The sequence below is a fragment of the Micropterus dolomieu genome, linkage group LG23, assembly GCF_021292245.1.
Source record: "Micropterus dolomieu isolate WLL.071019.BEF.003 ecotype Adirondacks linkage group LG23, ASM2129224v1, whole genome shotgun sequence".
NCBI lineage: Eukaryota > Metazoa > Chordata > Actinopteri > Centrarchiformes > Centrarchidae > Micropterus > Micropterus dolomieu.
The window spans coordinates 5,788,471-5,804,497 of NC_060172.1; the positions used below are offsets into that span (position 1 = coordinate 5,788,471).

At 39.6% G+C, this 16,027-nt stretch overlaps 1 protein-coding gene and 1 pseudogene across 1 annotated transcript; one reads left to right on the forward strand and one right to left on the reverse strand.

Annotated features, from left to right (window-relative positions):
- The first annotated feature begins 1,548 nt into the window (after nt 1-1,548).
- LOC123962929 lies at nt 1,549-4,594 on the forward strand (annotated as a pseudogene).
- Nucleotides 4,595-9,370: 4,776 nt separating this feature from the next.
- On the reverse strand, nt 9,371-11,540 carry LOC123962935 (complement C1q-like protein 4). Its single transcript, XM_046039440.1, has 4 exons — nt 11,304-11,540; nt 10,810-10,881; nt 9,943-10,074; nt 9,371-9,841 (listed from the first exon to the last, which is right to left on the reverse strand). Exons 1-4 carry the CDS (start codon nt 11,473-11,475, stop codon nt 9,561-9,563), a joined length of 657 nt encoding a protein of 218 aa, XP_045895396.1. The 5' UTR covers nt 11,476-11,540; the 3' UTR covers nt 9,371-9,560.
- Between the last annotated feature and the right edge of the window lie 4,487 nt (nt 11,541-16,027).

Below are 16,027 nucleotides of genomic sequence, written 5' to 3' on the forward strand. Positions count from 1 at the left end.
TGAACAATGTCAGGAGGCTGAAACAGCAGAACATATTCTTACAACATGCAGGAAATTTACTCAGGAAAGACAAGAAATAATAACAGTTAAAAAAAAAAATAGGACGGATAGATAATACAGTAAAAAGTTTATTGGAGTATGGAGGAAGTGTGGAGGGCAGGAAATGGATATTTGGTTTTCAGAGGGCGGATTAGATAAACGGGTTTAGTATGAATGGAAGCAAAGGGTGAATAAAACCTGAAGGTGGCAGTAATGCAACTCAATGGATGCCAGCTGCCGTAGAAACCCGAAGAAGAAGAAGAAGAAGAAGAAAGAGGACGCCCCAATAACACAACGAAGAAGAAGAAAACGAGGAAGCTCGTAATGAAAACATGTTGAAAAAAGCAAATCATGGCTAAAACTTGTAGTTGTATCCGCGTACCAGTGATTTAATCTGTCTGCGCAATGTTGCCACGGTGAGTTGTGTTAATTTAAAACGGGCATTAGTCTGTTCTTCCCCGAAAGTTGGTAAGAATGTTTTTTATTGTTTATTTTTTAACTTGCTAGCTAACGCTAATGGGTGTGGTTTGCTAGGTAACGTTGCGACGTTAGCGTGTGACAACGAAGGCTTCAAACATAAAGAATACATATAATATAAATATATACAATATTGATGAATAAATTGATGTGGCAGTTCCTTAATGGGGAGACGTGTGCTGTCTGTCCACTGACAGTCTCACTGGGGTTTGCTAGTAGCTCTGTTAATGCTAAAGTTCTGTTTAAATTCCAAACTCCCTTTAGAAATCGGTCTATTTTCAGTTTACAAGAATGCACAAACGTAAGTGATAAACGAAGGTATAACTTAAGTACTTCCCATGAATCAACAACAGCTTTTCTTAAACTCGGCAACACTCGTTTAAACAGATTTTGAGCTTCAGCGATGTTCTTTTAATTCATCACCTCAATTTCTGTCCACTGAAACAAGGCGCACATTTTAGACACCCGTAAATATCTAACAGGGACAAACAGGATATCGCTCAGCTTATTAATTATCAGGTAGTATTTGGGTTTTAAAAAAAGTATTTTATTTAGACTGATTGTGAAGTTATTTTCCACTGATTTAATACGTGGTAAATCCTGGTTGTGTAGTAACCTGATGATTTGGGCCAATTACATGTAACTGCAATATACCTGGTTCGATTATGGCTGAGGACCTTCGTCTTGCCAATGTGATTATTTTTACTGCAGACTTTAGAATGACTCAGATATAAACTTAATTTAGTCTAAATAACCCACATTTACAGAGAAATGCATCCATCCAGCCATCTTCAAACCGCGGGGGCAGCAACTCCCAAACTTCCCTTTCCTGAGCCACATTAACCAGCTCTGACCGGAGGATCCCAGGGGGCATCCATACCAGATGGCCAATACACTTAAAGGGATAATGGGATTTTGATATTTCTCCCTGTGTAAAGTAGATATTCTGAAACCGGTACTGACTGTTGCATTTAAGATGACAGATATATTGTGCTGCTCTAACTCCGCTCCTCCTCCTCTCTCCAGCCTAAAATGGATGAAGTGAACTTTGTCTCTCTTGCTGTTGGGAGATGTGTGGACGCCTCCGACCTCTGCTCGACCTGGTCGTCAGGACGTTCAGCTGGCTGCTGCGCTTCCTGTCCGGCGTGGCTGCTTCATTCCACAACACGCTGGTCGCCCTGAGCGGCTCCACTTTGGTTGAATACTCGGACTTTGCTCTTTTCTCCTTCCTCACCGCCACCGAGGCCGTCTCCGGTGCCGCCTGTGGAGTCGTGCATGTTGTGGAGGGCTGGCTGCAGACTCTGGGAGGGGTGTTTGAAAGTTTTAAGATGGTGGGACACCTCTCCTGTCACGTGGCGTGGCGCGTCAAGGACGTGCTGCACCGAGGGTTTATCTCCGGGAGCTGCATCCTGAGACAGGCGTGCGAAGGTCTGTGCATCGCGCTCAGCCTCGTCCTCTACTTTGTCAACACGGTGGTCAACATCGTCCTCATCAGCATGCAGAACTGTCTGTCTGTGTTGGCGTGCGTCTGGGAGGTGGTGGCGGACCCCCTTCACAAAGTGGTGGAGCTGGCTCTGACTCTGCTGACCTTCTTGTACAGCTGTTTGGTCGGTGCGTCCGTGCTGCTGTGGACGCCCTGCCAGCTGCTGCTGGACTTCGTGGGTGCACTGGGTCGGGTCTTCATCACCGTTTTCATTGTTGACTCACACGGCCTGCTCATCACAGCGGCCATCATCTCAGTGGCTCTGCTGTTACTGAATCCCTGGCTTCCTGTCCTCGCCAGACGGCTGAGCCTCCGTTTGGTCAACACTCTGCCGGGCGCTCGTGGCGTTCACATGATAATGGAACAAGCTCTGGCCAATCAAGAGGTCCACACCAGGACGGCGCAGGAAGTGAGTAGATCTGGGCTTTCACACACAGACACTTTAATCACTGAGACTGATGTGTTACCAGCAAATGAGCTAAGCCAGCCAAACTCTCTGCAGTTCCACACTCAGCAGGACGGCGAGCTAGCGAGCGGCAGCAGGACTAATACGTCCCTGCCAAACTCCGCTCAAGGGGATGGCGGCAGCCCTCCGTCTGATGGCGAGCTGCTCAACCTGCTGAAGGAGCAGGAGGAGAGGAAGAAGTGCGTAATCTGTCAAGACTTCAGCAAAACGGTGCTGCTGCTGCCCTGCCGTCACCTCTGCCTCTGCCGGCACTGCGCCGACATCCTGACCCAACGCGGACCCAGCCAGCAGCGCTGTTGTCCGCTCTGCCGGCAGCCCATCACGCAGACCATGGACGTCTTCCTCTGACAGGCGACGGAGCGGAGCAGTGGTGACGTAAACAAAAGGCCACAACTACAAACTGCACAACAGAAAGTGCCTGTTGCCGCTATAGTTGCTTTTTCTGCTCTCTAATCTTAACACTTCTCAAACTGAGCTGAATCTGTAGAATCAAGTATCGCAAAGTGCCAACTATTGGTCAGATTCTTGGTGTTTACTTATTCTTTGTTCCACGATTTTCTAATTTAAGTAATTTAAACCTTTCAACCTTTAATGAGCAATATTTCTGTTTAACCTTAAAACTTGCGAAAAATATATCTTTAGATATTTGTCATACGTAAGTTTGCCATCAGTGCTGAAATGCCAAAACAATAGAGAAGCTCTCAAAGGGGACCTGTTGTCCTCTTATCCAGCTCTGTATTTTTATTCACAGCCTGACGCGCCTTACTCGCGGCTAATCCATAAATGGGCAAAGAGGTGGAGCCGAGGAGGGCCGAATGAAGTCTGGCTAGACACTTGTCACTCAGAGCAGCCATGCCTTTAATTATGCAGGACTTTGAATTTGATGAATTTACTGTTTATTAGAACACAAATGAGACAAGAATATGGGCTGGTAGACGGTAGACGGTAGTGTTTCTGGGGATCAGTGTAGGTACCAGACTTTATTCACTGACTTTGGTGAAACTGGCTCATATTTTTATGAAGTCTCTAGATGGACAGATGGCTTTAAAGTAACCACTAACTGTAACGTTAGCGGCCGATAGCTAGTAAACTCAGTTAGCCATGAAGCTAGTGGCCCTAATAGGCCTCTGCTGGAGCTTTGGGCTAACGGGAGGAGGTTTTTAGAAGCGGGCTCTGAGCTCCTACTTAAGGCAGAGTCGGCTAGCTAATGGGACCTCTAGCTGCACCGCTAACTGAGATAACTAGCTCACGACAGCTAACATTAGCAGTAGTTAACTGTTTATCAACAAGCGATGCCATCTGTCCATCAGGAAATTAACTTTCATTCACCAACAAAACAACCAGCTTTCTGCAAGACATACTGGACAACCTCCAAAATGTTGAAGAGTAGTCCTGAGCAGAGTGGTCTCGTATAAACAGACATCTCCACGCTTCGTTTTAGTGCTGGAGAAAGCGCTATGAGCAGAGCAGTGGACTACTGAGACCGGATGAACGGATGTGGATGGGCAGGTCCCTGTACTTCGTGGACGTGCTCTGCCTGGAGCCGATTATAAAGAGATGACGTCAAAAAGGTTCAGAGCAGTCTGAAGCCTGAGCTTTCAAGAAATGAACTCTGATTATTAACACTGGATTATTACACTTGAGAATGTGGGCCAAAGATTGTACTTGTGTTAAAATGTGTTCCTTTTTTCTTTATTTATATTCTGAATATTTATTTAACAAAAACCTGAAAGTTGTCAAATATTTTGTAGACTGAATATCTGCTCAATTATAAAATTTCAATTCTTAAGATTTCCCACAAATAGCAGATGATACCTTCAGATTAGGAATGATAATAATTGAGTTTTCAAATTTGGGCTTCATTTGTTTCTCTTTTGTTGGTACGAAATCTTTATGAAACTTAAGTTTAAAGTTTTACTTCAAATCCATAAATGTCCTCCAGGTGAGTATTAAAACCGGTATTTTGTCACAATGCGATCTCAGAGAGGCGATAAATGGTATTATATAATAATAATAATAATAATAATAACAACAAAATAGTTGTATTTACTCTACTTCTGTTCGGTTACTGGAAATTGTGTCTTGGTATTTATTCAGTTATTTTCAATAAACATGCTTTGAATACTTAACTCTTCTTTTCAACCTGACATATTTATATTTTGGTATAAAACATAAATAGCAGTATGCAAGAAGAGGCTGTCAAAGGGAATTGTATTTTCTGCTGAGTTAATTTAGTAAAATAACTGAACTAGCAGGCTTATGTTTATACTATGTGATCCTTTCCAGACACATGTCATGCTCCCAAATGTGTCCATTAAACCAAAGACAGCAGCTGCTTTAAAACAAAGTGAATGTTGAATCATATACACAATTTCTTCCACTTACCGCTGTATTTAAACCACAAGCAACAAGACTGCAGCCACGCTAGGAAGTGGCTCATGGTGGATTAAAAGCTGAGGTGGAAAATGTAGATAGACTGGTTGTGACATGGCTACCATTCTGCAGTGCATGTACCTGATCTTTCCGCTACCAAATTGCCAAATGTTTCCTAGCAAGTATTCAACAATTTCTTTACAAGGTCCTCTTTTGTTTCTTGTTGTGGCACAAAGTCAAACCTCGTCTGCACGCCGTCATGACACTTGAATCTGATGAGTTGTAATGTGGTACGTCTTCCATAAATGTCAGCGTGACACTGTTTCCAAGGATATCTCCGATGTCCACTGCAAATCAGCGTCCATCGATATAATTAAAATCCTAGAGATAAGCGACCCTTGGAACTCCAGAACATGCCTGACAATAATCAGGTTTTGTTTTCTTCAGTTTCAAAGTAATTAATTTATAGTTGCCTGTACATTCATGGACACATTGCAAACAGGAACTGCTAATTCTGCTTTATTTTAATGGTGCTAGTTTGACAAAATGTAAATAAATATACGCTAGAAAAAAATATCCTCTAATTGCAGGTCCAGAGCTAACCAAGTGTTTAAATTCCCAAAAACCTTTTGTCTTTAGCTGTTTGACGTAACTTTTATTAGCGGCTAAACCAGCGGCTGAAACACGGTGGATCAGTTGAGTTGACTGCGAAATGACTCGTTTCTCAATCGAATGTGATCCTTTCGGTTGGTAACATTTGAAAAGGTTGTACCAGCCGCACGAATACAATTTTACCCCCATTCACGTTAGCGGAGCGCTAAACAGGAAGTTAGCCTGCTCAGCCGGCAAATTTCAACACAGTGGACGCTGCAGCGCTACCGCCGACTAGCGCTGGCCGTGTAATTGCAGAACGATGGAGACACTGTCGCACGAGTATAAATGCATGGTTACGTGCGTAGCTACGCTGTAGGCTAAACGCTGGATTTTCACGTTAAAACTTTTTAATATTTTGATATTAAACTACCACCAGGGGGCTCTAACTGAGCAATCATGTATTAAAGTTATATAGGGCCTAATGTAATATATAATAAGAGCAGCTGGATATGTAATGGATGCCTGAGCATGTCAGGCTGTTGGAAGCTGATATATTTGCAGAGACAGATGAACGGTTGTTGTGGCCAGAGGCGGACTGGCCATCAGGAAGTTCGGGGAGTTTCCCGAACAGCCGGTCCACTTCAGGCCAAACCGGCAGGGTGGTCAATTGGGTCTGAACTCAGCCAAAGTCATTGTAGGCGGGCAGAGGAGCAAAGATGTTTTTTCTGTACTGGCTGTTTCCGGCTTGAATTTGTTTGCCCAAAGACCAGAAACATGTAAATAGTTTTTCCAACGTTAAGAACAGTGCTTTGAGAATTGCTTGCCACAGATCTGGAGACCCACATATGGCGGATGGTTACTTTCTTCACGTGAACTGGAGGAACTAGGACAATCATCGGTGGGCATGTGCTGATGCTCTGCGCAAAATTGTCAGCTGCCACCATCATAAAACTGACAGAGCTTTGTGAGAAAGGTTATCCACCCACGTCTGCACTTGACACAATCAAGAATGGCCTGCAGGAGGAAGAAGGAGAAAACTATCTTTATGCAGCAGCTCCATCTGTCCAGACCTCCATTTCTGCTACAGGTGAGTTTATCAAAGGTTTATCAAAGGTGGCATCCACACATGACTCCAAAATATATTCATTCAACATAGTGAATACCCTTATATTAAAGCTGAGAGTCTGTACTTTATCACATTATAATTGTTTCATTTCAAATTCAATGTCCTGAAGTACAGAGTCAAAAAAACAAAAATGGTGTATTTATATGAATCCATATGGACCTAACTGTACTTGTCTCTGTTTGTGATCTGCAATCCCATAGCATCACAGAAACAGAACCAACAACAGAGCAGTCAGCCTTCAGTCAAGGCCTCCCAAGTGTTGCGATGTGTAGTGTGGAAAGATTCTGCGGGTAATATTACCTTAGTTATCCTGCGTGGTATTTTTAGGGCCCGAGCATGAAACATACGAGGTCCCTATTAAAACTGAAGGGATTTTTCTTTCTGCAAAGTAACCTCAATTTTGGGGGCCTAAACATACTCCCCAAAACTCACCAATCTTTGCACATAATTCAGACACTGCGAAAAATTTCATATTTTATGGGTTTTGCGCATGGGTGTGGCTAGTACTAGCGCCCCCTACAGAGCAGCCCCTGGACAAAGTTTCAGCTACGTGCACAAAATTTCTGTGGCACATGTATCATGAACAGACTTACAAAAAAGCCTCTTGGAGCCATAGCCTAAACCCAAACAGAAAGTTGGCCATTTTGGATTTATTGGTCATTTTTGGAGATTTACACACTTTGTACTTTAACGAACTCCTCCTAGGGAATTAATCCAATCAAATTCAAATTTTTGTTGTGGAGTCTAAACCCGTTGACGATTAAAAGTTGTACAAACAGTTATTACCAGTTGACCAGTTTGCCCGTGGCGTGCTGTCAAAAATCGATGATTCGCCATGAAAAAGGAAGTTGTTATAACTTCTATATGTATAACAAGAGTCCCACCTATATTCCCTCAAAGTCATAGCGCCACCTGCTGGCAACAGGAAATGACACCATTTACGCTGTAATGTACTACTCCTAGCAGGTTGGACGTTACAACCTCAAAACTGTCCCTTAACACATTGATGAAGCCATGATGTAAAACTTGTGTTTGCATCTAGAGAATTAGAGAATTAGTCTGACCGACTTCAGATTTTCTTGGGTGACTATAGACGCATTGAAACACAAGATTTGTGTGTTAACACTTTTTAACTCTTGAACTCAACTTAATGTGTTTTGTTTTTCAAAAAAAAATATATATATGAGCAGAGAGAGTGCAGTGAAATAAAATCTGCTGGTTTATTACCTCAGGTAAAAAGCTATATCGTACTGTGAAATTTCTACATGTAGTATAATATACACTGTATACTAAAAGGCAGTGTCTAGTCTAAAGCGAGAATATCCCTGTTAAACAACACTAAAGTAAAGGGGAATGGTGCTTAGAGAAGAACACAAGAAACAGTAGTAACAATATCTGCAATTTATTTATTTTGTCTATAATAAGATGGGGACCAAGAGTCCAATGAATGACTAAGTGTTTTTTTTCCCAACTTTTCTCACATTTACCCACACTGTAAAATATATTATTGTAATTTTACACTACATTATTGGCTAATATTTGCAGTAAATTCACAGTACTGCACAGTGATTATTTTACAGTAATACAAATGAAATTCACAGTAATATATTTACCATAACCAGGCACAACTGTAAAATCACAATATGATATTATAATCTAATCACAGTAATTACTTGTCATTTACCATTTTTACTGTATTATTACCGCAACTCAGTAGCCAGTAAATTCCTGTAAATTTACAGTATCCTTACTACATTAAATTACTGTAATTTCACATACAAACTGTATTTTTACAGCGATGCACTTTAAATAACTGGTGTAAATTTACAGCAAGATTTGAACAGTATTAGCCTGTTTTTCTTTAATAAATAAAATAATATAATAATAATATAGTTTGGCAGGGACGTATTATAATAAAATTTACTGTTAATACAAATGAAAATCTGTTAAATTAAGCTCCATTAACGTTTTCTTTAAGAAAATTATTTAAGAATATTCTGAATACTTTGATAACGGTATCATGCTGTATTTTTTGCATTTTGGGAAAAACAATCACACACAAGACAAATCATTTACAAGATAATTGTTGAATCAGGAATTAAGTGCTGAATAAGATTTGCTGCGCTGTAACTTGCAGCTTCTTCAAATCTATATGTGTGGTTGTTTTTCTCAGACTCTTGAGTGTTTTGTGCATCATTTAAATTTGACTGTTCAATTGTATTGAGGGTGATTTTTGACATGTTTCTCTGAGATTACAGATGCACCAGACTATTTTCTCTCTGCACTACTGATCATGGTAATTACTTGCCTGTTCATCACGTGACAACTGATTTCACACACCTGAAACACTGAAAAATGTCAGGTGAACTAGCAAAATGAGCAGTTTTCTTTCTTGCTTCACCATCTTACAACTGCAGTTTACAACTTATTGAAATGTGCAGATCCACGCAGAAATACAGACAGTAAATGTTGTAGTGGTACCGACTGAAAGTGAATAATGGTACTGATAACTATAGTACCAAATTATCCCCCTTGGGGATAAAAAGGTTACATCGAACCTTGAATCACCATCACTGCTTTGATGGTAACATTAGCAGCTCAAGGTATGACCGACTAACTAAACTTTTTTTCGTGATTTTCTGGTTTCCATACATTAATATGGTTAATAAAGTTGAAACAAAAATAATAAAGACATGTCCACAGATAGTATTGATGCTATTCTTATTCTTTAATTCAAATCACAAGAGAATCAGAAACATTAATCACTTTGAAGATGAAGAAAAAAGAAGATTATTACTATGTATGCAGATCCGGCCTCAGATACAGATGGAAAATATCTCAACATTTTATGTAAATGTTGTTGCACTGCTCTGTCATCTAGCTTTTATTTAAAGGAAAATTACAAGTTGAGTATTCATTGCTACAGGGATTCAGATTTATTCATTTCAAGAAAACCTGCATGAATACCAAAGAGGTTAAGAGAAAGAAGACCTGTTTGCATCTTACATAGTGAAAAGCAGGTGACCACTGAAGGTGGTATGGCGATTTTCATTGTCATACACGACAGAATTAAACCACAGTTGCATAAACACAACATCTCCGACGTCCAGAAGCAGTGTAATGCCATTAGTAGCAGTTCCAAACCCAGACGTTTGATGCTCGTACGTGGCAAAAGTGCGCTCTTTGTTCTTGACCAACACAGCAGCTGTACCGTGGGAACCTATAAACGCTCCTATGTAAAACTGGAAGTGGTAGGCTCCTTTCACTGGTGGGGTGAACATACCTGTTGGGCATTTTATTTGTCATTTTAAATGGAAAATCAACTGTCAATCAGACTGACAATAAAAAGTGAAATTTGTTGTTAAGATTTCAGAGTTCAGGTACCTGTGTTTGGGTTGTAGGCATTTCCAATGTTTGTGACGACATTTTTAAAGACCATGGTAGTGAATCCAGGAAAGGGTCCGACAGTGGCGGCGCCGCTAGCCAACAGAGAGGCTGAGAAAGCCACCTGTTTGACTGAGAGAGAGAGAGAAATGTAAATATTTTAAACTGTCTGTAGATACACCCATGTGACCAATATTCTTTGTATTTTTCTGCTATCCACCACTTTCAGTAGATTTTTTTTATAAATAAATAGTTTGACGTTTAAAAGCATTTAACTGTTACAGAAACCAAAAACAGTGGTTGCCAACATTTTTATTTTTGCAGGCTACCTGTCTTGTTTTCTCACACAGTAACACTGTGTAGCAGTTTTATTGAGAAAGCAAACGTTATTTTCTTTAGTTAAGAACCAAACTCTCTCTACAGGCAAAAACATGGTTCCAGCATTATCAGGAGATTACTGCATCTATTAAAACTTGGTGATATATTGTAGGCTACAATGTTTGAATAATAAATACTTTATGAATATTTCCTTGAATGGCTCTCTATGGGAGTGTGCATAAAAACATCAATATCTCAAATAGTACACACTAGAGAAATTATACTCGGTACCTACATTTCCACAGAACATGTGCTCTGCTTTATAAAAATGAATAGAGCAGCTGCTTTATCCAAGAAATGCACATTACTAAATTATCGCAACCACAGCAGTTTTCATTTTAAGCACTGAATATTATGGTATTTTAGAATAAATAATAGTCGTTTAAATTCTACTTTATGCCACACAATTGAAAAGAATAAAAAATAAATAAATAATATTTTTTTTTACATTGTAAAATGATCAAAGCCATGATGATTAACACACAATACCTTGCAGCTGTTGCTTCAGCTTGTCAACATCAGTCTTCTGCTTCCCCAGTTGTTCAACCTTTGCTGCTTGTGCTGACAAAAAGAGGATAAATAACTGACAAGTTGATTTCACTGCAGCATCAATTTCTTGGGAAATTTCTCCAATATATTTGTGAAAGAAAATACTAAGTTTAAAGTCAAGGGCAACTGGACTTGGTTGAAGATATTAGAAGATGTTTCGTCCCTCATCCAAGAGACTTTTTCAGTTCTGAAATGGCCAGTATGGAAACTGTAGTTCCAGTTGCCCTTGTTTTTAAACCTTCTTTGGATAACTATGACCTGGATGACTGAGAACCTTCATAGACAAGAAAACATCTAATTTTTATCCTTTTGGATATGTATGAACTTCTATGACACAACATTGTTAGCCTTTTAAAACAACAGTGGCTCTTAGTGAATGGATTCTGTTACTCATGATTCAATTATAGTCATTTGAGTTTAATTTAATACCATACCTTTATTTTCTTTTTTCAAGGATCTTATTTCCACCGCATGCTGAGCCAATGAGGCAGTCAACTCTTTCAGAGCTGCACCGACGTCTTGAAGACAAGTATACGCAGGAACATTTCCTGCCTTAGTCTTGCAGACCAGCAGCAACAGCGGCACAATCACGGTCACAATCTTCATTCTCACACTGGCAATTTACACAGTTGAACTGTCTAACAATGTAAAGGTGTGTGATTTATATAGTATGCCAAAAAGAAGCGTGACTGTGTGGGTGGTGGCTCTAACAACCATAACGACATCTGAGATCTGTTCAAATAACTTGCACGTTGCAAATTGCACGTTGCAAGTTGCACGTTGCAAGTTGCACGTTGCAAGTTGCACGTTGCAAGTTGCACGTTGCAAGTTGCACGTTGCAAGTTGCTTGCAGATGCATGATACATGTTGGAACCAGGCAGTGGAAGGATTAGGAGTAGGGTTGGATTAGGGTACTGTTGTCAGGATATTTGTTTTTCTAATTTCATCATATATAGTGCATTTTACCTAAAGGAAAATTATGTTTTTGTCTCCAGCCACAACAGCTGTGACATGGATAATACTAGGCAACCGATACAGCTTAGAAAAAACTTGAATCTGTAGTTGATGATAGCGAATAGGTTAGGGGACATAATTGTAGACTTGGTAAAACAAATAAATGAATACAGAAATATCATTCTTGTTATGAAAATCAGCATACTCTTAGCTCACTATGTTAGCACTGTCGCCTCACAGCAAGAAGGTCGTGGGTTCAAACCCGGGTTGCCCCGGCCTTTCTGTGCGGATTTGCATGTTCTGTCCGTGTGGGTTCTCTCCGGCTTCCTCCCACCATCCAAAGACATGCAGGCTATTATTATTATTATTGTTGTTGTGTAAAACGTCTTTCTACAGTGGTTATCCAGAATACATTTTCTTGTAGGAGTGAAGATCCAGGGTTCTTTGATGGAGTTTTTATAGCCCAAGACTCCAAGAAGTCCAGGGAGCTGTCAAGAGTGTAAGTTCAAGCTGAGCAACAGGTATCTCTGGCTTATTTTATAACTAATTGGAGTTAAATTTGGAATCACTGTTGCCTTCGTAGTTGTTTGGATGAGGGAGTCTTTGATCAGGTGTCCTTGATCTTGAGTTTTAGTATGACGTTTTGAGCATGACATAGCCAACAGTGATTTTAAAATGCCACAATGAATGACAATGTGACCCAAACCTCAACCCAAGAGCGGGTTCTGAGCTGAACTTGAGCCCATATGGACTGTCCTCTACAGCTCTTGCCTTTGGGGCATCCATCAATATTAATCACCCTCTTATCCACACTGTTTTTCACTAGCAAGGACCACAATCAACAGATACGATTAAATGATTTATTGATGAACAAACCAGAAAGATGTATGAGGCTTGCAGTTGCTGTTTTGCAGACAGCAGAAAAGACCTGGGATGTAACAGAGAGCCTGAAGAAGGTGCAAGACAAGTTGCATTGCTCTGATGACATGCTGAAACATTTGGTTGCACTTTGGTTGGTTCCCCCGGCTCCTTCAGACTGCATGTCAAAGTGTCCTTAGGCAAGATACTGAACCCCGAGTTGCCCCTGGTGGCTGTCGTGTGAATCTTAGTTTCAGTTTGAGCACATAGGCTAGTAAGCAATTAATAAGTAAGCAATTAAAATCCTCCCTCCACTGAGAAGGCTAACCCAGACACATGGCTCTTCACTCATGGAGCTGGGCCTACGTAGCAATCAACGCAGTATTTGAATGTGAATTGAATGTATTGAAGGATAACCCCTGGAGATGCAGCATCTCATTTCAAGGGGGTCCTATAACGCAAATACATAATGAACAAATACAAAACACAACCTCATAAAACTACATATATTACACATATACAGATAACGCGCACACCCAACACCCTCAGTTAATACAAGGAAAAATAAGTTAAACAAGCCTATAACATTCAACACTAAAACAAATCAAATTATTAATTACTCCAAGTGTAAGGCTTATGTATGACAAACCAACATAGTTATACCTGATAGTATTAATAACATGAACATCCTGTTTTAAGAGACAGAGCTAAAGACAACAAGAAGAAGCAAGAAGTGCTGCTAGATCTTGGGGATGGATGAAGATTATTCCAATCACATGGTACTTTATATTGAAATTATTTCCGTCAGCCTACAGTAAAAGTCGATCACCAGAGGCACACCACACGCCAAGACGCCTGGTCCACTGACCGATGGGCTGGCTGGATGAAAATACTCCGCTCATTCTCAGTTTTAGCCTCTAGGATGTGTGTCTGACACTAGGATGCTACACTACTCTGTTTTTGTTTCAAAATGGACCTTAAAAACAAATACGTTCTCTGTCTACACCAGACATCGTATTTGTTTTAAAACTCCATTTGTATATTATATATTAAAACTTCTGAAAACGCACAGCTAGTGGCCGTTCTCGTACACTGGGTGTGCGCATTCCGATGTAAACATGATGGTCTACTCCGCAGTTACAGAAGATTTGGTGATAGAATAAAGTACTACAGACGAAGAATCACACCAGATTTTATTTTGGACCAGTAACAAGCTGGAACTGTTACTGAATGTAACAGAGATGTTTAAAAAATACTGGGAGTCGTCACACAGTAAACGGCGACATGCACAGTACAAGTGTTGGCTATGTGTAATTTACAAATTTTTTAATAAAAATACCAAGTCAAAGACTCTGTCAGCGGCATCGTGACCCAATCAGAGAGCCAAACGTGAGCGTCTGCTTCATCATCATCAATGAAAAAACAGGGTCGGCAGCGTTATCAAACTTCTCCGTTTTAGGTCTTCGTTTTCGCTGTTTTAGTCTGGACTGGAGGTGCAAATGTAGCAAAAGATCTCCGTTTCAAAACCAAAACGCAGTAGTGTGGATGGGGCCTTAGTCTACTGCGGGAAAAATTCCAGATATTTGGCACCTCTATATTTCAGTGTTACCACTGGATCAAAGTGTTGTTAGTAACAAAACAATAGGCTACAGCTCATGAAAACAAACACACCCAGATAGCAAACATCACTGAAACTACACTGAATCAACATTACACTGTCAACTCTAATTTCATTGAATCAACGCCAGACTCTGATGTTGATTCATCATCATTTTGCATTAATATTGAAACATTGAAATCACAATGAAAAATCAGTGGAATTTCAATGCTATTTCAACCAATATTACTATTGAAACAACAAAATCAGCGTGATGTCAATGCGATTTCAATCAATATTAAACCATAAGAAATAGACTACTTAATTGAAAAATAAGTCCTGCTTTATTTACATAATAAAAATATTATGATAGCTATTCTAAATATTAGGTTTTATCTAATATATATATATATATATATATATGTGTGTGTGTGTGTGTGTGTGTGTACAAAATAAAAATAAAATCTGGTGTTCACATGCCATTAATGTATCTGGATCAAAGAGCATTTCTAGCCTCTAGGATGTGTGTCTGACACCAGGATGCTACTTAGGTTACTGCAGGAAAAATTCCAATTTTCGGCTCCTCTAACTTTCATATGTGTAACCACTGTATCAAAGGTTTTATTCGTAGGAAAAGGACACTGTCGCATTTTTTAAGTTCCTATAGGTGATCATATTTGGTATTGTTCTAAAAGTCACATAAAATGTATGAAAAGTTTAAACTGTTATTGGTATTACTAAAAATATAGGCTACAGCTTAAGTATAAAACACTTAAGCTTAAGAAAAACATTTGCACACACACCCAGTTAGCAAACATCATTGAAACTACACTGAATAAACATTACGCTGTTGTCGTGGAAATTGTATATTGCTGGTGAGGGATTAAGTTGTCTTTGAAGAATTTATTAATAAAAGAGAATAAACAGTGAAGTAGTAAAACACATATACAGATGGTCCAGAGACCTGCTGCCCAGGGCATCTTCGGCCGTCTGGCCCCGAGCAAAGGGATGCATCATCATTTACACGGTCTAGGTTTCTATGTTTTGGGGAACAGAGATCCTCTCCTGGCCTTGAATCAACATTCAAGGAGAGGATACAAATTACATTAGTTAAAAGAACAAGTTTACGTAATAAAAAAAATTATATATAGTAAAAAGTAGGCTATAATATTTTCTGCTGACAGTTTTAAAGCCGCATGAAAGGAGAAAAAAACATAATGTTATTATTGTTCAAATAGCCTACACAATGCATCGTTCTGCTCATGCAATGTCGCATTCTAAAAAAAATAAAAAGTTAAGAAATTATTTTACTATTGCGATAAAATGATCTCTGAACATATTTTTAAATGACCAAACTGTGTTCACATACCATTAGTCTATCTGGATCAAAGAGCATTGTTTTTCATGGGAATGGTTTCACTTTTTCAATTCTAGCATCTAGGATGTGTGTCTGACACCAGGATGCTACTTAGGTTACTTCGGGAAAAACCTTGGAGTTTTAAAATTCCAGATTTCGGCATCTCTGTCTTTCACATCTGTCTAACCACTGGATCAACGTTTTTTTTCCCCGTGGGAATAGGAGACTGACACATTTTTAATATTCCCATACATAATCATCTGAAAGTCACATTAAATGTATGGAAGGTTTAAAGTATAATTGGTAGCTTCAGAAAACACTTGCAGACACACCCAGATAGCAATCATCATTGAAACTACACTGAATCAACATTACGCTGTCAACTCTAATTT

Coding starts and splice junctions, on each gene's coding strand:
- LOC123962935 (XM_046039440.1), bottom strand. CDS start 11,475: ATGAAGATTGTGACCGTGATTGTGCCGCTGTTGCTGCTGGTCTGCAAG. Junction 10,882..11,303: donor CTTGAAAAAAGAAAATAAAG/GTATGGTATTAA, acceptor TCTTTTTGTCAG/CACAAGCAGCAAAGGTTGAA. Junction 9,842..9,942: donor TGCCTACAACCCAAACACAG/GTACCTGAACTC, acceptor AATGCCCAACAG/GTATGTTCACCCCACCAGTG.